The 25,705-nt window shown below is 57.8% G+C and overlaps 1 protein-coding gene across 1 annotated transcript; it reads left to right on the plus strand.

Moving 5' to 3' along the window:
- On the plus strand, positions 1-23,872 carry ZNHIT1 (zinc finger HIT-type containing 1). The gene is made up of 5 exons (XM_068273904.1): positions 1-111; positions 11,970-12,137; positions 13,497-13,576; positions 20,477-20,646; positions 23,728-23,872. Exons 1-5 carry the CDS (start codon positions 90-92, stop codon positions 23,747-23,749), a joined length of 462 nt encoding a protein of 153 aa, XP_068130005.1. The 5' UTR covers positions 1-89; the 3' UTR covers positions 23,750-23,872.
- Positions 23,873-25,705: the final 1,833 nt, after the last annotated feature.

A 25,705-nucleotide genomic window follows, 5' to 3' on the forward strand; every position in this document is an offset into this window, starting at 1 on the left:
GTGGTGCCGGCGTTCTGCGCATGCGCTTCGCAGCCACGCTTCCGGATTCTGCAGCGGTCGCTTTGTAATAGCCGCGCGAGGGGTTCCTCATGTTGGACAAGAAGCCGTCAGGTGAGCGCCGCGCGGAGTCTTCCCCAGCCGTCACGTGACTGGCCCCCGCCCAAGCAGCTGCCAGGCCACGCCCCCCGCGTATCTGTGCACAGAATGGCAGCAGCCTGTGGGCTCCCTGAGCAAGGAGAGGAGGGCTGAGGGGGTGCATCCGGCTCCTGGGGGGCTCCTCTATCATGTTATCAGCAGTGTGGAGGTAGAGGGGGTTGGTCCTTAAAGGGCCACACACCAAGCTTTACCATGAGTGCTGAACTTTATGTCTCCTTACCAGAATTGTAATGGCAGACCTTGGGGGAGTTTACATGCCCCAAACAAGCGTGGTCATTCCTTTGTGCTCTGTAGCTACTCACCCTTCACTCCAAAACCAATAAGTGCAAGACCATAGCTCCCAACTGTCCCCCTTTTGGAGCCCTGTCCCTCTTTCCTTCTCATTTGTTGTCCCTCTTTCAGGACTTTGTCCCTCTTTCTTGCTAAATTTAATATTTCTCTACTAAAAAAAAGTGTTTGACTCAAGACTTTATTTGCATCCTTTAAATATATATATATATATATATATATATATATATATATATATATATATATATATATATATATATATATATATATATTTGTAATTGTAAAATGTTAATATGAAGGAAAATGATCCAGGATAGAAAGGACCCGTGTGGTTTGAATCATAAAACATTTTTCGTATGAAATATTTATTGTATGTGTGACTAGGGGTGTGATGGGGGCGTGATCAGGGGTGTGGCTTAAGTGTCCCTCTTTCTCATCTCAAAAAGTTGGGAGTTATGGCAAAACACACTCACACTCTCTCACCTACCAACTCCCCTACCTACCCATGCCCCCCTCCCCAGAAAAATAACACAAGTGTGCCCAATCCCCCATCCTCTGCAGCTACCTTCATACCACCACCCCCACCCCTCCCCCAAAACCAATGAGTGCAGCCACTTTCATCCACTATTGTGTAGCCAACTTGTCTGACCTTCCTATCCATGCTCCCCCCCCCCCCCTTTAGTAAGTGTGGGTACTGTAGCACTTCTCTTAGTTTCCGCACACACTTAGGGGCAACTGAAGTGGGAAGAATATCGGAGGCAGCCACATTCTTTTCTTTTGAACAATACCAGTTGCCTGGCAGTCTTGCTGATCTCTTTGGCGGCAGTAGTCTCAGATCTGACAATAATGTAAGAAACACCAGATATGCTGCATGCTTGTTCAGGGGCAATGGCTAAAAGTATTAAAGGCAGAGGATCAGTGGGACAGCCAGGGAACTGGTATTGCTTAAAGAGACTCTGTAACATCAAAAACATCCCCTGGGGGGTACTCACATCGGGTGGGGGAAGCCTCCGGATCCTAATGAGGCTTCCCACGCCGTCCTCTGTCCCACGGGGGTCTCGCTGCAGCCCTCCGAATAGCCGGCGATAGACCCGACTGTAAATTCAATATTTACCTTTGCTGGCTGCTTTCGGCTCCAAAGTAGATGGAAATACCCAATCTCAATCGGGTCCGCTCTACTGCGCAGGCGCCGGAAACTTGCGCCTGTGCAGTAGAGCAGACCCGACGGCGATCGGGTATTTCCGCCTACTTCGGAGCCGTCAGAGCGCCTGCGCAGGAGCCAGGAAGGTAGATATTGCTGTCACCGCTGTACGGAGGGCTGCAGCGAGACCCCCGAGGGACGGAGGACGGCGTGGGAAGCTTCATTAGGATCCGGAGGCTTCCCCCACCCGAGGTGAGTACCCCCCAGGGGACGTTTTGACGTTACAGATTCTCTTTAAAAGGAAATACATATGCCAGCCTCTATATCACTCTCACTACGGTTGTCCTTTAATTGGCAGAGTACCGCAGTGAAGCTTTGCCTGCTCCAGCGCTTAGTCAGTCTGCTCATCACTGCAGCTGCTCTCTGTTCAGGACGCCTCCACTCTGTGCACTTTCAGATATTATTGTTAGTACTTTTTATTTATAGAGCACAACCATCTTCTGTGGCATTCAAGCTACTATACTTTTTATTTAGATCACTTTACTTGTGTTGGCAAATCTGGCCCTGTGTGCTTCTGCCATAGATCTGCATGGAGTCAGCACTGGGAGGAGCAGCTTTGAGCTTCTGCCATAGATCTGCATGGAGTCAGCACTGGGCGGAGCAGCTGTGTGCTTCTGATACAAATCTGCATGGAGTCAGCACTGGGCGGAGCAGCTGTGTGCTTCTGCCATAGATCTGCATGGAGTCAGCACTGGGCGGAGCAGCTGTGAGCTCGCTGTAGCTCTGCATGGAGTCAGCACTGGGCGGAGCAGCTGTGAGCTCGCTGTAGATCTGCATGGAGTCAGCACTGGGCGGGGCAGCTGTGAGCTCGCTGTAGCTCTGCATGGAGTCAGCACTGGGCGGAGCAGCTGTGTGCTTCTGCCATAGATCTGCATGGAGTCAGCACTGGGCGGAGCAGCTGTGAGCTCGCTGTAGATCTGCATGGAGTCAGCACTGGGCGGAGCAGCTGTGAGCTCGCTGTAGGTCTGCATGGAGTCAGCACTGGGCAGAGCAGCTGTGAGCTCGCTGTAGATCTGCATGGAGTCAGCACTGGGCGGGGCAGCTGTGACCTCGCTGTAGATCTGCATGGAGTCAGCACTGGGCAGAGCAGCTGTGAGCTCGCTGTAGATCTGCATGGAGTCAGCACTGGGCAGGGCAGCTGTGAGCTCGCTGTAGATCTGCATGGAGTCAGCACTGGGAGGAGCAGCTGTGAGCTCGCTGTAGCTCTGCATGGAGTCAGCACTGGGCGGGGCAGCTGTGAGCTCGCTGTAGCTCTGCATGGAGTCAGCACTGGGCGGGGCAGCTGTGGCCTCGCTGTAGATCTGCATGGAGTCAGCACTGGGCGGGGCAGCTGTGAGCTCGCTGTAGATCTGCATGGAGTCAGCACTGGGCAGGGTAGCTGTGAGCTCGCTGTAGGTCTGCATGGAGTCAGCACTGGGCGGGGCAGCTGTGAGCTCGCTGTAGCTCTGCATGGAGTCAGCACTGGGCGGAGCAGCTGTGAGCTCGCTGTAGATCTGCATGGAGTCAGCACTGGGCGGGGCAGCTGTGGCCTCGCTGTAGCTCTGCATGGAGTCAGCACTGGGCGGGGCAGCTGTGAGCTCGCTGTAGATCTGCATGGAGTCAGCACTGGGCGGGGCAGCTGTGACCTCGCTGTAGCTCTGCATGGAGTCAGCACTGGGCAGAGCAGCTGTGAGCTCGCTGTAGGTCTGCATGGAGTCAGCACTGGGCGGGGCAGCTGTGACCTCGCTGTAGATCTGCATGGAGTCAGCACTGGGCGGAGCAGCTGTGAGCTCGCTGTAGATCTGCATGGAGTCAGCACTGGGCGGGGCAGCTGTGAGCTCGCTGTAGATCTGCATGGAGTCAGCACTGGGCGGAGCAGCTGTGAGCTCGCTGTAGATCTGCATGGAGTCAGCACTGGGCGGAGCAGCTGTGAGCTCGCTGTAGATCTGCATGGAGTCAGCACTGGGCGGAGCAGCTGTGAGCTCGCTGTAGATCTGCATGGAGTCAGCACTGGGCGGAGCAGCTGTGAGCTCGCTGTAGGTCTGCATGGAGTCAGCACTGGGCGGAGCAGCTGTGAGCTCGCTGTAGCTCTGCATGGAGTCAGCACTGGGCGGGGCAGCTGTGAGCTCGCTGTAGATCTGCATGGAGTCAGCACTGGGCGGGGCAGCTGTGAGCTCGCTGTAGATCTGCATGGAGTCAGCACTGGGCAGGGCAGCTGTGAGCTCGCTGTAGATCTGCATGGAGTCAGCACTGGGCGGAGCAGCTGTGAGCTCGCTGTAGATCTGCATGGAGTCAGCACTGGGCAGGGCAGCTGTGAGCTCGCTGTAGATCTGCATGGAGTCAGCACTGGGCGGAGCAGCTGTGAGCTCGCTGTAGGTCTGCATGGAGTCAGCACTGGGCAGGGTAGCTGTGAGCTCGCTGTAGCTCTGCATGGAGTCAGCACTGGGCGGAGCAGCTGTGAGCTCGCTGTAGATCTGCATGGAGTCAGCACTGGGCAGGGTAGCTGTGAGCTCGCTGTAGGTCTGCATGGAGTCAGCACTGGGCGGGGCAGCTGTGAGCTTGCTGTAGATCTGCATGGAGTCAGCACTGGGCGGGGCAGCTGTGAGCTCGCTGTAGATCTGCATGGAGTCAGCCCTGGGCGGGGCAGCTGTGGCCTCGCTTTAGATCTGCATGGAGTCAGCACTGGGCGGGGCAGCTGTGACCTCGCTGTAGCTCTGCATGGAGTCAGCACTGGGCAGGGCAGCTGTGAGCTCGCTGTAGATCTGCATGGAGTCAGCACTGGGCGGGGCAGCTGTGACCTCGCTGTAGATCTGCATGGAGTCAGCACTGGGCAGGACAGCTGTGAGCTCGCTGTAGATCTGCATGGAGTCAGCACTGGGCGGGGCAGCTGTGAGCTCGCTGTAGGTCTGCATGGAGTCAGCACTGGGCAGAGCAGCTGTGAGCTCGCTGTAGATCTGCATGGAGTCAGCACTGGGCAAGGCAGCTGTGTGTTTCTGCCACAGATCTGCATGGAGTCAGCACTGGGCGGGGCAGCTGTGAGCTCGCTGTAGATCTGCATGGAGTCAGCACTGGGCGGAGCAGCTGTGAGCTCGCTGTAGATCTGCATGGAGTCAGCACTGGGCGGAGCAGCTGTGAGCTCGCTGTAGATCTGCATGGAGTCAGCACTGGGCGGAGCAGCTGTGAGCTCGCTGTAGGTCTGCATGGAGTCAGCACTGGGCAGAGCAGCTGTGAGCTCGCTGTAGGTCTGCATGGAGTCAGCACTGGGCGGGGCAGCTGTGAGCTCGCTGTAGATCTGCATGGAGTCAGCACTGGGCGGAGCAGCTGTGAGCTCGCTGTAGATCTGCATGGAGTCAGCACTGGGCGGGGCAGCTGTGAGCTCGCTGTAGCTCTGCATGGAGTCAGCACTGGGCAGAGCAGCTGTGAGCTCGCTGTAGGTCTGCATGGAGTCAGCACTGGGCGGAGCAGCTGTGAGCTCGCTGTAGATCTGCATGGAGTCAGCACTGGGCGGGGCAGCTGTGAGCTCGCTATAGATCTGCATGGAGTCAGCACTGGGCAGGGTAGCTGTGAGCTCGCTGTAGATCTGCATGGAGTCAGCACTGGGCGGGGCAGCTGTGGCCTCGCTGTAGGTCTGCATGGAGTCAGCACTGGGCAGAGCAGCTGTGAGCTCGCTGTAGATCTGCATGGAGTCAGCACTGGGCGGAGCAGCTGTGAGCTCGCTGTAGATCTGCATGGAGTCAGCACTGGGCGGGGCGGAGCAGCTGTGAGCTCGCTGTAGATCTGCATGGAGTCAGCACTGGGCGGAGCAGCTGTGAGCTCGCTGTAGATCTGCATGGAGTCAGCACTGGGCGGGGCAGCTGTGAGCTCGCTGTAGCTCTGCATGGAGTCAGCACTGGGCAGAGCAGCTGTGAGCTCGCTGTAGGTCTGCATGGAGTCAGCACTGGGCGGAGCAGCTGTGAGCTCGCTGTAGATCTGCATGGAGTCAGCACTGGGCGGGGCAGCTGTGAGCTCGCTATAGATCTGCATGGAGTCAGCACTGGGCAGGGTAGCTGTGAGCTCGCTGTAGATCTGCATGGAGTCAGCACTGGGCGGGGCAGCTGTGGCCTCGCTGTAGGTCTGCATGGAGTCAGCACTGGGCAGAGCAGCTGTGAGCTCGCTGTAGATCTGCATGGAGTCAGCACTGGGCGGAGCAGCTGTGAGCTCGCTGTAGATCTGCATGGAGTCAGCACTGGGCGGGGCAGCTGTGGCCTCGCTGTAGGTCTGCATGGAGTCAGCACTGGGCAGAGCAGCTGTGAGCTCGCTGTAGATCTGCATGGAGTCAGCACTGGGCGGAGCAGCTGTGAGCTCGCTGTAGATCTGCATGGAGTCAGCACTGGGCGGGGCAGCTGTGAGCTCGCTGTAGATCTGCATGGAGTCAGCACTGGGCGGGGCAGCTGTGGCCTCGCTGTAGATCTGCATGGAGTCAGCACTGGGCGGAGCAGCTGTGAGCTCGCTGTAGATCTGCATGGAGTCAGCACTGGGCAGGGTAGCTGTGAGCTCGCTGTAGGTCTGCATGGAGTCAGCACTGGGCGGGGCAGCTGTGAGCTTGCTGTAGATCTGCATGGAGTCAGCACTGGGCGGGGCAGCTGTGAGCTCGCTGTAGGTCTGCATGGAGTCAGCACTGGGCGGGGCAGCTGTGAGCTTGCTGTAGGTCTGCATGGAGTCAGCACTGGGCAGGGTAGCTGTGAGCTCGCTGTAGCTCTGCATGGAGTCAGCACTGGGCGGGGCAGCTGTGAGCTCGCTGTAGGTCTGCATGGAGTCAGCACTGGGCGGGGCAGCTGTGAGCTTGCTGTAGGTCTGCATGGAGTCAGCACTGGGCGGAGCAGCTGTGAGCTCGCTATAGATCTGCATGGAGTCAGCACTGGGCAGAGCAGCTGTCAGCTCGCTGTAGGTCTGCATGGAGTCAGCACTGGGCAGGGCAGCTGTGAGCTTGCTGTAGGTCTGCATGGAGTCAGCACTGGGCGGAGCAGCTGTGAGCTCGCTGTAGATCTGCATGGAGTCAGCACTGGGCGGGGCAGCTGTGGCCTCGCTGTAGGTCTGCATGGAGTCAGCACTGGGCGGAGCAGCTGTGAGCTCGCTGTAGGTCTGCATGGAGTCAGCACTGGGCGGGGCAGCTGTGAGCTCGCTGTAGGTCTGCATGGAGTCAGCACTGGGCGGGGCAGCTGTGAGCTTGCTGTAGCTCTGCATGGAGTCAGCACTGGGCGGGGCAGCTGTGAGCTCGCTGTAGATCTGCATGGAGTCAGCACTGGGCGGGGCAGCTGTGTGCTTCTGCCATAGATCTGCATGGAGTCAGCACTGGGCAGGGCAGCTGTGAGCTCGCTGTAGATCTGCATGGAGTCAGCACTGGGCGGAGCAGCTGTGGCCTCGCTGTAGATCTGCATGGAGTCAGCACTGGGCAGAGCAGCTGTGAGCTCGCTGTAGATCTGCATGGAGTCAGCACTGGGCAGGGCAGCTGTGAGCTCGCTGTAGCTCTGCATGGAGTCAGCACTGGGAGGAGCAGCTGTGAGCTCGCTGTAGCTCTGCATGGAGTCAGCACTGGGAGGAGCAGCTGTGAGCTCGCTGTAGCTCTGCATGGAGTCAGCACTGGGCGGGGCAGCTGTGAGCTCGCTGTAGATCTGCATGGAGTCAGCACTGGGAGGAGCAGCTGTGAGCTCGCTGTAGCTCTGCATGGAGTCAGCACTGGGCGGGGCAGCTGTGAGCTCGCTGTAGATCTGCATGGAGTCAGCACTGGGCGGGGCAGCTGTGACCTCGCTGTAGATCTGCATGGAGTCAGCACTGGGCAGGGCAGCTGTGAGCTCGCTGTAGCTCTGCATGGAGTCAGCACTGGGCGGAGCAGCTGTGAGCTCGCTGTAGCTCTGCATGGAGTCAGCACTGGGAGGAGCAGCTGTGAGCTCGCTGTAGCTCTGCATGGAGTCAGCACTGGGCGGGGCAGCTGTGAGCTCGCTGTAGATCTGCATGGAGTCAGCACTGGGCGGGGCAGCTGTGACCTCGCTGTAGATCTGCATGGAGTCAGCACTGGGCGGAGCAGCTGTGAGCTCGCTGTAGATCTGCATGGAGTCAGCACTGGGCGGAGCAGCTGTGAGCTCGCTGTAGATCTGCATGGAGTCAGCACTGGGCGGAGCAGCTGTGAGCTCGCTGTAGATCTGCATGGAGTCAGCACTGGGCGGGGCAGCTGTGAGCTCGCTGTAGCTCTGCATGGAGTCAGCACTGGGCGGGGCAGCTGTGAGCTCGCTGTAGATCTGCATGGAGTCAGCACTGGGCGGGGCAGCTGTGACCTCGCTGTAGATCTGCATGGAGTCAGCACTGGGCGGAGCAGCTGTGAGCTCGCTGTAGCTCTGCATGGAGTCAGCACTGGGCGGGGCAGCTGTGAGCTCGCTATAGATCTGCATGGAGTCAGCACTGGGAGGAGCAGCTGTGAGCTCGCTGTAGATCTGCATGGAGTCAGCACTGGGCGGAGCAGCTGTGAGCTCGCTGTAGATCTGCATGGAGTCAGCACTGGGCGGGGCAGCTGTGAGCTCGCAGTAGATCTGCATGGAGTCAGCACTGGGCGGGGCAGCTGTGAGCTCGCTGTAGATCTGCATGGAGTCAGCACTGGGCGGGGCAGCTGTGAGCTCGCAGTAGATCTGCATGGAGTCAGCACTGGGCGGGGCAGCTGTGACCTCGCTGTAGGTCTGCATGGAGTCAGCACTGGGCGGGGCAGCTGTGAGCTCGCTGTAGATCTGCATGGAGTCAGCACTGGGCAGGGCAGCTGTGAGCTCGCTGTAGATCTGCATGGAGTCAGCACTGGGCAGGGCAGCTGTGAGCTCGCTGTAGATCTGCATGGAGTCAGCACTGGGCGGAGCAGCTGTGAGCTCGCTGTAGCTCTGCATGGAGTCAGCACTGGGCGGGGCAGCTGTGTGCTTCTGCCATAGATCTGCATGGAGTCAGCACTGGGCAGGGCAGCTGTGAGCTCGCTGTAGATCTGCATGGAGTCAGCACTGGGCAGGGCAGCTGTGAGCTCGCTGTAGATCTGCATGGAGTCAGCACTGGACAGAGCAGCTGTGACCTCGCTGTAGGTCTGCATGGAGTCAGCACTGGACAGAGCAGCTGTGACCTCGCTGTAGGTCTGCATGGAGTCAGCACTGGGCGGGGCAGCTGTGAGCTCGCTGTAGATCTGCATGGAGTCAGCACTGGGCAGGGCAGCTGTGAGCTCGCTGTAGATCTGCATGGAGTCAGCACTGGGCAGGGCAGCTGTGAGCTCGCTGTAGATCTGCATGGAGTCAGCACTGGGCGGAGCAGCTGTGAGCTCGCTGTAGCTCTGCATGGAGTCAGCACTGGGCGGGGCAGCTGTGTGCTTCTGCCATAGATCTGCATGGAGTCAGCACTGGGCAGGGCAGCTGTGAGCTCGCTGTAGATCTGCATGGAGTCAGCACTGGGCAGGGCAGCTGTGAGCTCGCTGTAGATCTGCATGGAGTCAGCACTGGGCGGAGCAGCTGTGAGCTCGCTGTAGATCTGCATGGAGTCAGCACTGGGCGGGGCAGCTGTGACCTCGCTGTAGATCTGCATGGAGTCAGCACTGGGCGGGGCAGCTGTGACCTCGCTGTAGATCTGCATGGAGTCAGCACTGGGCGGGGCAGCTGTGGCCTCGCTGTAGCTCTGCATGGAGTCAGCACTGGGCGGGGCAGCTGTGAGCTCGCTGTAGATCTGCATGGAGTCAGCACTGGGCGGGGCAGCTGTGGCCTCGCTGTAGCTCTGCATGGAGTCAGCACTGGGCGGGGCAGCTGTGAGCTCGCTGTAGATCTGCATGGAGTCAGCACTGGGAGGAGCAGCTGTGAGCTCGCTGTAGATCTGCATGGAGTCAGCACTGGGCAGGGTAGCTGTGAGCTCGCTGTAGATCTGCATGGAGTCAGCACTGGGCGGGGCAGCTGTGAGCTCGCAGTAGATCTGCATGGAGTCAGCACTGGGCAGAGCAGCTGTGAGCTCGCTGTAGATCTGCATGGAGTCAGCACTGGGCGGGGCAGCTGTGGCCTTGCTGTAGATCTGCATGGAGTCAGCACTGGGCGGGGCAGCTGTGGCCTCGCTGTAGCTCTGCATGGAGTCAGCACTGGGCGGGGCAGCTGTGAGCTCGCTGTAGATCTGCATGGAGTCAGCACTGGGAGGAGCAGCTGTGAGCTCGCTATAGATCTGCATGGAGTCAGCACTGGGCAGGGTAGCTGTGAGCTCGCTGTAGATCTGCATGGAGTCAGCACTGGGCGGGGCAGCTGTGAGCTCGCTGTAGATCTGCATGGAGTCAGCACTGGGCAGAGCAGCTGTGAGCTCGCTGTAGATCTGCATGGAGTCAGCACTGGGCAGGGCAGCTGTGAGCTCGCTGTAGCTCTGCATGGAGTCAGCACTGGGCGGGGCAGCTGTGGCCTCGCTGTAGATCTGCATGGAGTCAGCACTGGGCGGGGCAGCTGTGAGCTCGCTGTAGCTCTGCATGGAGTCAGCACTGGGCGGGGCAGCTGTGAGCTCGCTGTAGATCTGCATGGAGTCAGCACTGGGCGGGGCAGCTGTGAGCTCGCTGTAGCTCTGCATGGAGTCAGCACTGGGCGGGGCAGCTGTGAGCTCGCTGTAGCTCTGCATGGAGTCAGCACTGGGCGGGGCAGCTGTGAGCTTGCTGTAGCTCTGCATGGAGTCAGCACTGGGCGGGGCAGCTGTGAGCTCGCTGTAGCTCTGCATGGAGTCAGCACTGGGCGGGGCAGCTGTGAGCTTGCTGTAGCTCTGCATGGAGTCAGCACTGGGCGGGGCAGCTGTGAGCTCGCTGTAGATCTGCATGGAGTCAGCACTGGGCGGAGCAGCTGTGGCCTCGCTGTAGATCTGCATGGAGTCAGCACTGGGCGGAGCAGCTGTGAGCTCGCTGTAGCTCTGCATGGAGTCAGCACTGGGAGGAGCAGCTGTGAGCTCGCTGTAGATCTGCATGGAGTCAGCACTGGGCGGAGCAGCTGTGAGCTCGCTGTAGGTCTGCATGGAGTCAGCCCTGGGCGGGGCAGCTGTGGCCTCGCTGTAGATCTGCATGGAGTCAGCACTGGGCGGGGCAGCTGTGAGCTCGCTGTAGATCTGCATGGAGTCAGCACTGGGCGGGGCAGCTGTGAGCTCGCTGTAGATCTGCATGGAGTCAGCACTGGGCGGGGCAGCTGTGAGCTCGCTGTAGATCTGCATGGAGTCAGCACTGGGCAGGGCAGCTGTGAGCTCGCTGTAGATCTGCATGGAGTCAGCACTGGGCGGAGCAGCTGGGAGCTCGCTATAGATCTGCATGGAGTCAGCACTGGGCAGGGTAGCTGTGTGTTTCTGCCACAGATCTGCATGGAGTCAGCACTGGGCGGAGCAGCTGTGAGCTCGCTGTAGGTCTGCATGGAGTCAGCACTGGGCGGGGCAGCTGTGTGCCTCTGCCATAGATCTGCATGGAGTCAGCACTGGGCGGAGCAGCTGTGAGCTCGCTGTGGCTCTGCATGGAGTCAGCACTGGGCGGAGCAGCTGTGAGCTCGCTGTAGCTCTGCATGGAGTCAGCACTGGGCGGGGCAGCTGTGAGCTCGCTGTAGATCTGCATGGAGTCAGCACTGGGCGGGGCAGCTGTGAGCTCGCTGTAGATCTGCATGGAGTCAGCACTGGGCGGGGCAGCTGTGAGCTCGCTGTAGGTCTGCATGGAGTCAGCACTGGGCGGGGCAGCTGTGAGCTCGCTGTAGATCTGCATGGAGTCAGCACTGGGCGGGGCAGCTGTGAGCTCGCTATAGATCTGCATGGAGTCAGCACTGGGCAGGGTAGCTGTGAGCTCGCTGTAGATCTGCATGGAGTCAGCACTGGGCGGAGCAGCTGTGAGCTCGCTGTAGATCTGCATGGAGTCAGCACTGGGCAGAGCAGCTGTGTGCCTCTGCCATAGATCTGCATGGAGTCAGCACTGGGCAGGGCAGCTGTGAGCTCGCTGTGGCTCTGCATGGAGTCAGCACTGGGCGGAGCAGCTGTGAGCTCGCTGTAGATCTGCATGGAGTCAGCACTGGGCAGAGCAGCTGTGTGCTTCTGCCATAGATCTGCATGGAGTCAGCACTGGGCGGAGCAGCTGTGAGCTCGCTATAGATCTGCATGGAGTCAGCACTGGGCAGGGTAGGTGTGAGCTCGCTGTAGATCTGCATGGAGTCAGCACTGGGCGGGGCAGCTGTGAGCTCGCTGTAGGTCTGCATGGAGTCAGCACTGGGCGGGGCAGCTGTGGCCTCCCTGTCGGACTGTTCTTTGTTTGGTAAGCGCAAGGACTGAACAATACTAATAATGCTCTCGTTTGTTATTTTGTTTCTTTTAGTCCGCTCTAATGACCCCTCCCAGAGGCGGGTGTTGGATTCGGCCACCCGACAGCGACGCCTGAACCGCCAGCTAGAGGCTTTGGAAAAGGACAACTTTCAGGATGACCCCCACGCCAACCTCCCGCAGCTCAAACGCCTGCCGCAGTTTGATGATGACACAGAAACAGGTGAGTGTTCCCGCGGTAAACGCTGCCCCTCCCCCGTGATGTCATCTGGTACGATGCCGCCTCCCATACTAAGGGATGTGTGAGAAAACGGGATTCGTGTCTCCAGAAATGCGGATCTCCTCCCACCAGCCCATGTAAAGGATGGCGAGGCATGGGGAAAGCTGGGCCTCCATCGAAACGCAGCATCTCTGGAGATGAAAAAATCCCATTGTACATAAAATAATTACTGGGCAACAACAATAACACTGAGATGGATAGGAAGGTTCTCGGGTTTACCTCTAATTTCAGTGAAAAGTAAACCCGAGCTACACTCGGGAATAACGACAAGCCAAAGGAGTTAAATGTAACCAGACAACTAATGCTGGGAACACACGATGCAATTTCCTGTCTGATCGGCAGGTGATCGGACAGGAAGTGGTACCGTCTGTACGTGTCCAAACTTCGCAAAATCGATCCCTTTCTCGATTGGAAACAGATCGGACATGTTGGAAATAATCGCCCAGTTCCCACCTATCGGGAGCATAAAGAACAATCGAGGTGACATGAGATAAACATGGGTATGTACAGTGCCAAGCACACAAATAGCTAGGCTGTGTTCCTTTTTTACTTTCTCTGCCTGAAAGAGTTAAACATCAGGAATGCAAGTGACAGCTTCTGCCCGAGTCAGGACCGGGTCGGTCTGGGTCTTAGGGGTGTGTGTTATAGGAGATGCATAGAATCTGGCCCTGCATCAAAAAGCCAACCACTGTCCTAGTGTCATAGCTGCCTGCTGGCGGCCTCTGCATGAGTACACACTTCCAGGTTATCCGGGGGCGCCGCCCTCTGCTGGCCGACCCCCTCAATCTAAGAACCGGGATGGCCCAGCCTTGGAGAACGCATGGAGAAGCATGTGATCAGCTTGGTCAGCTGATAGATATGTAAGCCTCTGATTTGCTGTGATCACTTCCTGGTTTAACACATGATCATGACCAGCAAATCAGAACCTTACAAATCTACCAGTTGATCACACTGATCACATGCTTCTCCATGAGTTCTCCTAGGCAGCGCCATCGCTATCTAGGAACCGTCTCTGAAGGTAACAAAAGCTGTGCCCATTGATAGGAAAGAGTCTGAAGAAGTAATACCAGCTGGAAAGCTTACTCTTTGACTCTATTAACATTAGATAATAAATAGTCACCCTGAGTCAAAACTTCAAGCGCATAGACAAGTGATGGAGGTGAGGAATCTGGCTGACTATCGGGCCAGTGGTCCGTACTTTGCCCAGCGCAGGTCTTATTTCCTCACATTTCAATACACTGCCACCTAGTGTTTTCAGTTGAGAATTCCATGCTCATTATATATATATATATTTTTTTTTAGGCAAGAAAAAGAAGAAAACTCGAGGAGACCATTTCAAGCTAAGGTTCCGAAAGAATTTCCAGGCTCTTCTTGAAGAACAGGTTTGTGATACAGTGTCACCCTGCAGGGGGAGGGGCAGACTGGCAGCTCCCTTCTGTCTGTGTCACCCTGCAGGGGGAGGGGCAGACTGGCAGCTCCCTTCTGTCAGTGTCACCCTGCAGGGGGAGGGGCATGCTGGCAGCTCTCTTCTGTCTGTGTCACCCTGCAGGGGGAGGGGTAGACTGGCAGCTCCCTTCTGTCTGTGTCACCCTGCAGGGGGAGGGGCAGACTGGCAGCTCCCTTCTGTCTGTGTCACCCTGCAGGGGGCGGGTCAGGCTGGCAGCTCCCTTCTGTCTGTGTCACCCTGCAGGAGGAGGGGCAGACTGGCAGCTCCCTTCTGTCTGTGTCACCCTGCAGGGGGAGGGGCAGACTGGCAGCTCCCTTCTGTCTGTGTCACCCTGCAGGGGGCGGGTCAGGCTGGCAGCTCCCTTCTGTCTGTGTCACCCTGCAGGAGGAGGGGCAGACTGGCAGCTCCCTTCTGTCTGTGTCACCCTTCAGGAGGAGGGGCAGACTGACAGCTCCCTTCTGTCTGTGTCACCCTGCAGGGGGAGGGGCAGACTGGCAGCTCCCTTCTGTCTGTGTCACCCTGCAGGGGGAGGGGCAGACTGGCAGCTCCCTTCTGTCTGTGTCACCCTGCAGGGGGCTAATCGGGCTGGCAGCTCCCTTCAGTCTGTGTCACCCTGCAGGGGGAGAGGCAGACTGGCAGCTCCATTCTGTCTGTGTCACCCTGCAGGAGGAGGGGCAGACTGGTACCTCCCTTCTGTCTGTGTCACCCTGCAGGGGGAGGGGCAGACTGGTACCTCCCTTCTGTCTGTGTCACCCTGCAGGGGGAGGGGCAGACTGGTAGCTCCCTTCTGTTTGTGTCACCCTGCAGGAGAAGGGGCAGACTGGCAGCTCCCTTCTGTCTTTGTCACCCTGCAGGAGGAGGGGCAGACTGGCAGCTCCCTCTTATCTGTGTCACCCTGCAGGAGGAGGGGTAGACTGGCAGCTCCCTCCTGTCTGTGTCACCCTGCAGGAGGAGTGGCAGACTGGCAGCTCCCTTCTGTCTGTGTCACCCTGCAGGAGGAGTGGCAGACTGGCAGCTCCCTTCTGTCAGTGTCACCCTGCAGGGGGAGGGGCATGCTGGCAGCTCTCTTCTGTCTGTGTCACCCTGCAGGGGGAGGGGCAGACTGGCAGCTCCCTTCTGTCTGTGTCACCCTGCAGGGGGAGGGGCAGACTGGCAGCTCCCTTCTGTCTGTGTCACCCTGCAGGGGGCGGGTCAGGCTGGCAGCTCCCTTCTGTCTGTGTCACCCTGCAGGAGGAGGGGCAGACTGGCAGCTCCCTTCTGTCTGTGTCACCCTTCAGGAGGAGGGGCAGACTGACAGCTCCCTTCTGTCTGTGTCACCCTGCAGGGGGAGGGGCAGACTGGCAGCTCCCTTCTGTCTGTGTCACCCTGCAGGGGGAGGGGCAGACTGGCAGCTCCCTTCTGTCTGTGTCACCCTGCAGGGGGCTAATCAGGCTGGCAGCTCCCTTCAGTCTGTGTCACCCTGCAGGGGGAGAGGCAGACTGGCAGCTCCATTCTGTCTGTGTCACCCTGCAGGAGGAGGGGCAGACTGGTACCTCCCTTCTGTCTGTGTCACCCTGCAGGAGGAGGGGCAGACTGGCAGCTCCCTTCTGTCTGTGTCACCCTTCAGGAGGAGGGGCAGACTGGAAGCTCCCTTCTATCTGTGTCACCCTGCAGGAGGAGGGGCAGACTGGCAGCTCCCTTCTGTCTGTGCCACCCTGCAGGGGGAGGGGCAGACTGGTAGCTCCCTTCTGTCTGTGTCACCCTGCAGGAGGAGGGGCAGACTGGCAGCTCCCTTCTGTGTCACCCTGCAGGAGGAGGAGCAGACTGGCAGCTCCTTTCTGTCTGTGTCACCCTGCAGGAGGAGGGGCAGACTGGCAGCTCCCTTCTGTCTGTGTCACCCTGCAGAGGAGGGGCAGACTGGTAGCTCCCTTCTGTGTCACCCTGCAGGGGGAGAGGCAGACTGGCAGCTCCCTTCTGTCTGTGTCATCCTGCAGGAGGAGGGGGAGACTGGGAGCTCCCTTCTGTTTGTGTCACCCTGCAGGAGGAGGGGCAGACTGGCAGCTCCCTTCTGTTTGTGTCACCCTGCAGGAGAAGGGGCAGACTGGCAGCTCCCTTCTGTCTTTGTCACCCTGCAGGAGGAGGGGCAGACTGGCAGCTCCCTCTTATCTGTGTCACCCTGCAGGAGGAGGGGTAGACTGGCAGCTCCCTCCTGTCTGTGTCACCCTGCAGGAGGAGTGGCAGACTGGCAGCTCCCTTCTGTCTGTGTCACCCTGCAGGAGGAGTGGCAGACTGGCAGCTCCCTTCTGTCTGTGTCACCCTGCAGGAGGAGGGGCAGGATGGTAGCTCCCTTCTGTCTGTGTCACCCTGCAGGAGGAGGGGCGGACTGGCAGCTCCCTTCTGTCTGTGTCACCCTGCAGGAGGAGTGGCAGACTGGCAGCTCCCTTCAGTCTGTGTCACCCTGCAGGAGGAGGGGCAGACTGGCAGCTCCCTTCTGTCTGTGTCACCCTGCAGGAGGAGGGGCGGACTGGGAGCTCCCTTCTGTCTGTGTCACCCTGCAGGAGGAGGGGCGGACTGGGAGCTCCCTTCTGTCGGTGTCACCCTGCAGGGGGAGGGGCAGGCTGGCTGCTCCCTTCTGTCTGTTTCACCCTGCAGGAGGAGAAGCAGACTGGCAGCTCCCTTCTGTCTGTGTCACCCTGCAGGAGGAGGGGCAGACTGGAAGCTATCTTCTGTCTGTGTCACCCTGCAGGAGGAGGGGCAGACTGGCAGCTATCTTCTGTCTGTGTCACCCTGCAGGAGGAGGAGCAGACTGGCAGCTACCTTCTGTCTGTCACCCTGCAGGAGGAAGGACAGGCAGCTCCCTTCTGTTTGTGTCACCCTGCAGGGGGAGGGGCAGACTGGTAGCTCCCTTCTGTTTGTGTCACCCTGCAGGAGGAGGGGCAGACTGGTAGCTCCCTTCTGTCTGTGTCACCCTGCGGGAGGAGGGACAGACTGGCAGCTCCCTTCTGTCTGTGTCACCCTGCAGGAGGAGTGGCAGACTGGCAGCTCCCTTCTGTCAGTGTCACCCTGCAGGGGGAGGGGCATGCTGGCAGCTCTCTTCTGTCTGTGTCACCCTGCAGGGGGAGGGGCAGACTGGCAGCTCCCTTCTGTCTGTGTCACCCTGCAGGGGGAGGGGCAGACTGGCAGCTCCCTTCTGTCTGTGTCACCCTGCAGGGGGCGGGTCAGGCTGGCAGCTCCCTTCTGTCTGTGTCACCCTGCAGGAGGAGGGGCAGACTGGCAGCTCCCTTCTGTCTGTGTCACCCTGCAGGGGGAGGGGCAGACTGGCAGCTCCCTTCTGTCTGTGTCACCCTGCAGGGGGCGGGTCAGGCTGGCAGCTCCCTTCTGTCTTTGTCACCCTGCCGGAGGAGGGGCAGACTGGCAGCTCCCTTCTGTCTGTGTCACCCTTCAGGAGGAGGGGCAGACTGACAGCTCCCTTCTGTCTGTGTCACCCTGCAGGGGGAGGGGCAGACTGGCAGCTCCCTTCTGTCTGTGTCACCCTGCAGGGGGAGAGGCAGACTGGCAGCTCCCTTCTGTCTGTGTCACCCTGCAGGGGGCTAATCAGGCTGGCAGCTCCCTTCTGTCTGTGTCACCCTGCAGGGGGCTAATCAGGCTGGCAGCTCCATTCTGTCTGTGTCACCCTGCAGGAGGAGGGGCAGACTGGTACCTCCTTTCTGTCTGTGTCACCCTGCAGGAGGAGGGGCAGACTGGCAGCTCCCTTCTGTCTGTGTCACCCTTCAGGAGGAGGGGCAGACTGGAAGCTCCCTTCTATCTGTGTCACCCTGCAGGAGGAGGGGCAGACTGGCAGCTCCCTTCTGTCTGTGCCACCCTGCAGGGGGAGGGGCAGACTGGTAGCTCCCTTCTGTCTGTGTCACCCTGCAGGAGGAGGGGCAGACTGGCAGCTCCCTTCTGTGTCACCCTGCAGGAGGAGGAGCAGACTGGCAGCTCCTTTCTGTCTGTGTCACCCTGCAGGAGGAGGGGCAGACTGGCAGCTCCCTTCTGTCTGTGTCACCCTGCAGAGGAGGGGCAGACTGGTAGCTCCCTTCTGTGTCACCCTGCAGGGGGAGAGGCAGACTGGCAGCTCCCTTCTGTCTGTGTCATCCTGCAGGAGGAGGGGGAGACTGGGAGCTCCCTTCTGTTTGTGTCACCCTGCAGGAGGAGGGGCAGACTGGCAGCTCCCTTCTGTCTGTGTCACCCTGCAGGGGGAGGGGCAGACTGGTAGCTCCCTTCTGTTTGTGTCACCCTGCAGGAGAAGGGGCAGACTGGCAGCTCCCTTCTGTCTTTGTCACCCTGCAGGAGGAGGGGCAGACTGGCAGCTCCCTCTTATCTGTGTCACCCTGCAGGAGGAGGGGTAGACTGGCAGCTCCCTCCTGTCTGTGTCACCCTGCAGGAGGAGTGGCAGACTGGCAGCTCCCTTCTGTCTGTGTCACCCTGCAGGAGGAGTGGCAGACTGGCAGCTCCCTTCTGTCTGTGTCACCCTGCAGGAGGAGGGGCAGGATGGTAGCTCCCTTCTGTCTGTGTCACCCTGCAGGAGGAGGGGCGGACTGGCAGCTCCCTTCTGTCTGTGTCACCCTGCAGGAGGAGTGGCAAACTGGCAGCTCCCTTCAGTCTGTGTCACCCTGCAGGAGGAGGGGCAGACTGGCAGCTCCCTTCTGTCTGTGTCACCCTGCAGGAGGAGGGGCGGACTGGGAGCTCCCTTCTGTCTGTGTCACCCTGCAGGAGGAGGGGCGGACTGGGAGCTCCCTTCTGTCGGTGTCACCCTGCAGGGGGAGGGGCAGGCTGGCTGCTCCCTTTTGTCTGTTTCACCCTGCAGGAGGAGGGGCAGACTGGCAGCTCCCTTCTGTCTGTGTCACCCTGCAGGAGGAGGGGCCGACTGGCATCTATCTTCTGTCTGTGTCACCCTGCAGGAGGAGGAGCAGACTGGCAGCTACCTTCTGTCTGTCACCCTGCAGGAGGAAGGACAGGCAGCTCCCTTCTGTTTGTGTCACCCTGCAGGGGGAGGGGCAGACTGGTAGCTCCCTTCTGTTTGTGTCACCCTGCAGGAGGAGGGGCAGAGTGGTAGCTCCCTTCTGTCTGTGTCACCCTGCGGGAGGAGGGACAGACTGGCAGCTCCCTCCTGTCTGTGTCACCCTGCAGGAGGAGTGGCAGACTGGCAGCTCCCTTCTGTCTGTGTCACCCTGCAGGAGGAGGGGCAGGATGGTAGCTCCCTTCTGTCTGTGTCACCCTGCAGGATGAGGGGCAGACTGGCAGCTCCCTTCTGTCTGTGTCACCCTGCAGGAGGAGGGGCGGACTGGGAGCTCCCTTCTGTCTGTGTCACCCTGCAGGAGGAGGGGCAGGATGGTAGCTCCCTTCTGTCTGTGTCACCCTGCAGGAGGAGGGGCAGACTGGCAGCTCCCTTCTGTCTGTGTCACCCTGCAGGGGGAGGGGCAGGCTGGCTGCTCCCTTCCGTCTTTTTCACCCTGCAGGAGGAGGAGCAGACTGGCAGCTGCCTTCTGTCTGTGTCAACCTGCAGGAGGAGGGGCAGACTAGCAGATCCCTTCTGTCTGTGTCACCCTGCAGGAGGAGGAGCAGACTGGCAGCTGCCTTCTGTCTGTGTCACCCTGCAGGGGGAGGGGTAGGACGGAAGCTCCCTTCTGTCTGTGTCACCCTGCAGGAGGAGGGGCAGGACGGAAGCTCCCTTCTGTCTGTGTCACCCTGCAGGAGGAGGGGCAGATTGGCAGCTCCCTTCTGTGTGTTTCACCCTGCAGGAGGAGGGGCAAGACGGTAGCTCCCTTCTGTCTGTGTCACCCTGCAGGAGGAGGGGCAGACTGACAGCTCCCTTCTGTCTGTGTCACCCTGCAGGAGGAGGGGCAGATTGGCAGCTCCCTTCTGTCTGTGTCACCCTGCAGGAGGAGGGGCAAGACGGTAGCTCCCTTCTGTCTGTGTCACCCTGCAGGAGGAGGGGCAGACTGGCAGCTCCCTTCTGTCTGTGTCACCCTGCAGGAGGAGTGGCAGACTGACAGCTCCTTTCTGTCTGTGTCACCCTGCAGGAGGAGGGGCAGACAGGCAGCTCCCTTCTGTCTGTGTCACCCTGCAGGAGGAGGGGCAGACTGGCGGCTCCCTTCTGTCTGTCACCCTGCAGGAGGAGGGGCAGGCTGGCAGCTCCCTTCTGTCTGTGTCACCCTGCAGGAGGAGGAGCAGACTGGCAGCTGCCTTCTGTCTGTGTCACCCTGCAGGGGGAGGGGCAGACTGGTAGCTCCCTTCTGTCTGTGTCACGCTGCAGGGGGAGGAGCAGACTGGTAGCTCCTTTCTGTCTGTGTCACCCTGCAGGAGGAGGGGCAGGCTGGCAGCTCCCTTCTGTCTGTGCCACCCTGCAGGAGGAGGGGCAGACTGGTAGCTCTGTATGTGTCACTCTGCAGTAGGAGGGGCAGACTGGCAGCTCCCTTCTGTCTCACCCTGCAGTAGGAGGGGCAGGCTGGCAGCTCTCTTCTGTCTGTGTCATCCTGCAGGAGGAGGGGCAGACTGGCAGCTCTCTTCTGTCTGTGTTACCCTGCAGGAGGAGGGATAGACTGGCAGCTCCCTTATGTCTGTGTCACCCTGCGGGGGAGGGGCAGGCTGGCAGCTCTGTCTGTGTCACCCTGCAGGAGGAGGAGCAGACTGGTAGCTCCCTTCTGCCTGTCACCCTGCAGGAGGAGGGGCAGACTGGTAGCTCCCTTCTGCCTGTCACCCTGCAGGAGGAGGAGCAGACTGGTAGCTCCTTTTGTCTGTGTCACCCTGCAGGAGGAGGGGCATAGGTGTATGAATGAATTTGTCTTATATTTATACTTTTTGTTTTCCCTTTCAGAATTTAAGCACCAGTGAAGGCCCCAACTACCTCACAGCATGTGCCTCTTCATCCAGCTTCCCGCAGCGTCATTTCTGTGCGGTGTGCGGATTGCCCTCCAACTATTGCTGCGTGTCTTGTGGGGCACGGTATTGCTGTGTGAAATGCCTGGGGACACATCAGGAGACCAGGTGACTCCTCCCCTCCCATCTTCCATGTTTTGTCCTCTGTCTGTGTGACCTCCCCTGGCCCAGCAATAACTCTGTGTCGTCTTTCTGTGTGACTTCCCCTGGCCCAGCAATAACTCTGTGTCCTCTGTCTGTGTGACTTCCTCTGGCCCTGCAATAACTCTGTGTCCTCTGTCTGTGTGACTTCCCCTGGCCCAGCAATAACTCTGTGTCCTCTGTCTGTGTGACTTCCCCTGGCCCAGCAATAACACTGTATCCTCTGTCTGTGTGACTTCCCCTGGCCCAGCAATAACTCTGTCCTCTGCCTGTGTGACTTCCTCTGGCCCAGCAATAACTCTGTATCCTCTGTCTGTGTGACTTCCTCTGGCCCAGCAATAACTCTGTCCTCTGCCTGTGTGACTTCCTCTGGCCCAGCAATAACTCTGTGTCCTCTGTCTGTGTGACTTCCCCTGGCCCAGCAATAACACTGTATCCTCTGTCTGTGTGACTTCCCCTGGCCCAGCAATAACTCTGTCCTCTGTCTGTGTGACTTCCCCTGGCCCAGCAATAACTCTGTGTCCTCTGTCTGTGTGACTTCCCCTGGCCCAGCAATAACTCTGTGTCCTCTGTCTGTGTGACTTCCCCTGGCCCAGCAATAACTCTGTGTCGTCTTTCTGTGTGACTTCCCCTGGCCCAGCAATAACTCTGTGTCCTCTGTCTGTGTGACTTCCTGTGGCCCAGCAATAACTCTGTGTCCTCTGTCTGTGTGACTTCTCCTGGCCCAGCAATAACTCTGTGTCCTCTGTCTGTGTGACTTCCTCTGGCCCAGCAATAACTCTGTGTCCTCTGTCTGTGTGACTTCCCCTGGCCCAGCAATAACTCTGTATCCTCTGTCTGTGTGACTTCCTCCAGCCCAGCAATAACTCTGTGTCGTCTTTCTGTGTGACTTCCTCCGGCCCAGCAATAACTTTGTGTCCTCTGTCTGTGTGACTTCCTGTGGCCCAGCAATAACTCTGTGTCCTCTGTCTGTGTGACTTCTCCTGGCCCAGCAATAACTCTGTGTCCTCTGTCTGTGTGACTTCCTCTGGCCCAGCAATAACTATGTCCTCTGTCTGTGTGACCTCCCCTGGCCCAGCAATAACTCTGTGCCCTCTGTCTGTGTGACTTCCCCTGGCCCAGCAATTACTCTGTGTCCTCTGTCTGTGTGACTTCCTCTGCCCAGCAATAACTCTGTGTCCTCTGTCTGTGTGTCTTCCTCCGGCCCAGCAATAACTCTGTGTCCTCTGTGTGACTTCCTCTGGCCCAGCAATAACTCTGTGTCCTCTGTCTGTGTGACTTCCCCTGGCCCAGCAATAGCTCTGTGTCCTCTGTCTGTGTGACTTCCCCTTGCCCAGCAATAACTCTGTGTCCTCTGTCTGTGTGACTTCCCCTGGCCCAGCAATAGCTCTGTGTCCTCTGTCTGTGTGACTTCCCCTTGCCCAGCAATAACTCTGTGTCCTCTGTCTGTGTGACTTCCTCGGGCCCAGCAATAATTATGTGTCCTCTGTCTGTGTCTCTTCCTCTGGCCCAGCAATAACTCTGTCCTCTGTCTGTGTGACTTCCCCTGGCCCAGCAATAACTCTGTCCTCTGTCTGTGTGACTTCCTCTGGCCTAGCAATAACTCTGTCCTCTGTCTGTGTGACTTTCTCTGGCCCAGCAATAACTCTGTCCTCTGTCTGTGTGACTTCCTCCGGCCCAGCAATAACTCTGTCCTCTGTGTGACTTCCCCTGGCCCAGCAATAACTCTGTCCTCTGTCTGTGTGACTTCCTCTCGCCCCTCAATAACTCTGTATCCTCTATCTGTGTGACTAACCCTGGCCAAGCAATAACTCTGTCCTCTGTCTGTGTGACTTCCCCTCGCCCAGCAATAACTCTGTCCTCTGTCTGTGTGACTTCCTCTGGCCTAGCAATAACTCTGTCCTCTGTCTGTGTGACTTCCTCTGGCCCAGCAATAACTCTGTCCTCTGTCTGTGTGACTTCCTCCGGCCCAGCAATAACTCTGTCCTCTGTGTGACTTCCCCTGGCCCAGCAATAACTCTGTCCTCTGTCTGTGTGACTTCCTCTCGCCCCTCAATAACTCTGTATCCTCTATCTGTGTGACTAACCCTGGCCAAGCAATAACTCTGTCCTCTGTCTGTGTGACTTCCCCTCGCCCAGCAATAACTCTGTCCTCTGTCTGTGTGATTTTCTCTGGCCCAGCAATAACTCTGTATCCTTCTCTCTGTGTGACTTCCTCTGGCCCAGCAATAACACTGTATCCTTCTCTCTGTGTGACTTCCTCTGGCCCAGCAATAACTCTGTGTCCTCTGTCTGTGTGACTTCCTCTGGCCCAGCAATAACTCTGTCCTCTGTCTGTGTGACTTCCTCTGCCCAGCAATAACTCTGTGTCCTCTGTCTGTGTGACTTCCCCTGGCCCAGCAATAACTCTGTGTCCTCTGTCTGTGTGACTTCCCCTGGCCCAGCAATAACTCTGTGTCCTCTGTCTGTGTGACTTCCTCCAGCCCAGCAATAACTCTGTATCCTCTGTCTGTGTGACTTCCCCTGGCCCAGCAATAACTCTGTGTCCTGTTGTCTGTGTGACTTCCCCTGGCCCAGCAATAACTCTGTGTCCCCTGTCTGTGTGACTTCCCCTGGCCCAGCAATAACTCTGTGTCCTCTGTCTGTGTGACTTCCCCTGGCCCAGCAATAACTCTGTGTCCTCTGTCTGTGTGACTTCCCCTGGCCCCGCAATAACTCTGTGTCCTCTGTCTGTGTGACTTCCCCTGGCCCCGCAATAACTCTGTGTCCTCTGTCTGTGTGACTTCCCCTGGCCCAGCAATAACTCTGTGTCCTCTGTCTGTGTGACTTCCCCTGGCCCAGCAATAACTCTGTATCCTCTGTCTGTGTGACTTCCCCTGGCCCAGCAATAACTCTGTATCCTCTGTCTGTGTGACTTCCCCTGGCCCAGCAATAACTCTGTGCCCTCTGTCTGTGTGACTTCCCCGGGCCCAGCAATAACTCTGTGCCTTCTGTCTGTGTGACTTCCTCAGGCCCAGCAATAACTCTGTGTCCTCTGTCTGTTTCCAGGTGTCTGAAGTGGACGGTGTGAGGTGACAGGCGCCCCCTGGTGGCTGTAAAGTGTAATTATTGTAAATAGTCGGCTTTGTAATTATAACTGATGCAACTTTTATTTTCCACATTTGACTAGAAATAAAGAAACATTGTGATATAATACAGCTCTGTGACAATCAATAGGTTTTCTTTGTTTTTGAAGTATTTAAAGTGCTTGTCAGGAGAATATGCTTTAACCACTTGAGGACCCACCCTTTACCCCCCTTAAGGACCAGCGCTGTTTTAGGTGATCTGTGCTGGGTGGGCTGTGCAGCCCCCAGCACAGATCAGGGTGCAGGCAGAGCGACCAGATCGCCCCCCTTTTTTCCCCACTAGGGGGATGATGTGCTGGGGGGGTCTGATCGCTCCTGCCTGATGGGTGTTGCGGGGGGGCACCTCAAAGCCCCCCTCCGTGGCGAAATTCCCGTCCTCCCTCTCCTACCTGTCATGCCCAGTGATCCGGGCTGCACAGGACGCTATCCGTCCTGTGCAGCCAGTGACAGGCTGTCCCCTGTCACATGGCGGCGATCCCCGGCCGCTGATTGGCTGGGGATCGCCGATCTGCCTTATGGCCGTACAATGTGAACAAAGCGGATTATTTCCGCTTGTGTTTACATTTAGCCTGCGAGCCGCCATCGGCGGCCCGCAGGCTATTCACGGAGCCCTATGCCGTGATTTGACAGGAAGCAGCCGCTCGCGCGAGCAGCTGCTTCCTGATTAATCAGCCTGCAGCTGGCGATGCAATACTGCGTCGCTGGTCCTGCAGCTGCCACTTTGCCTGACGCACGGTATAAGCGTGCGGTCGGCAAGTGGTTAAGGTGGACCTGAACTCTTGCACAGGACAGAAGGAAAACATAGAGAAATACACCCTGTATGTATTTAGAGAGTTTACCCTGTCTAATTCCCTCTCATCTGTGACTAAGCACAAGTTGTAATTTGATCTCTCAGCTGTGTTAGCTGACTGCCTGGGCAGAGCAGCTAATACAGAATGCTAACCATATTTGTGCTTCCATGAAAGCAGGAAGCAGACAAACAGCAGATTTATTGCAGGATTTGTATCAGCTGTAATAAAGAAATGTTTTTTCTTTAAAGGTTAGTATGCTGTTGCTTATCTTATAGAGCAGAGAGGAGTTCAGGTCCACTTTACAATATTTCCTTGATCACTAATGCCTTACATGTGCAGTGTAGGTTTTAGCTGTGATTTTAGATACTGGCATTGCACCTTGTCTGTGTTCAGTAAACATAAATGCTGGATTCCTCTGTCTCTATCCTCTGTGTGCGCAGAGGTGCAGATAATTACTTGGAAACATGTGGAGTGCAGAGGGACAGCTTACAACTGGTAGGTTGATAGGGAATGTTTTAGAAGCACTAATTTAAAGCCTATATCCAGTGATCATGCGTGAAGAGGAACAGGGTCGTGATGTGCAGCAGGGTCCCGTGGAGTGCTGGGGGCCCAGAGGACAGCGTAAGGTCCAAAGGTCTCTCTCTCCTCAGTTAGAGGACAGCTGAAATGAGAAGATCATGGAGGCTGCCATATTTTTCTCCTTTTAAACAATAGTAGTTTCCTGGCAGCACTGCTGATCTATTTGGCTGCAGTAGTGTCTGAATCACACCAGAAACAAGCATGCAGCTAAGTTTGTCAGATCTGACAATGTCAGAAACACCTGATCTGCTGCATGCTTGTTCAGGGGCTATGGCTGAAAGTATAAGGGGCAGAGGGTCAGCAGGGCTGCCAGGCAACTGGTATTGCTTAAAGAGGAACTTCAGCCTAAACAAACATACTGTCATTAAGTTACATTAGTTATGTTAATTAAAATAGATAGGTAATATAATCTCTTACCCACCCTGTTTTAAAAGAACAGGCAAATGTTTGTGATTCATGGGGGCTGCCATCTTTTTGGTTGAAAGGAGGTGACAGGGAGCATGAGACACAGTTCCAACTGTCCTGTGTCCT

This window comes from Hyperolius riggenbachi, chromosome 3 (genome assembly GCF_040937935.1).
Source record: "Hyperolius riggenbachi isolate aHypRig1 chromosome 3, aHypRig1.pri, whole genome shotgun sequence".
NCBI lineage: Eukaryota > Metazoa > Chordata > Amphibia > Anura > Hyperoliidae > Hyperolius > Hyperolius riggenbachi.

What these genes read in the sequence shown, in the direction of transcription:
- ZNHIT1 (XM_068273904.1), top strand. Translation starts at nt 90, where the DNA reads ATGTTGGACAAGAAGCCGTCAG. An exon ending in GTTGGACAAGAAGCCGTCAG is followed by an intron (nt 112 to 11,969) that starts GTGAGCGCCGCG and finishes TGTTTCTTTTAG; the next exon opens with TCCGCTCTAATGACCCCTCC. An exon ending in AGGCTCTTCTTGAAGAACAG is followed by an intron (nt 13,577 to 20,476) that starts GTTTGTGATACA and finishes TTTCCCTTTCAG; the next exon opens with AATTTAAGCACCAGTGAAGG.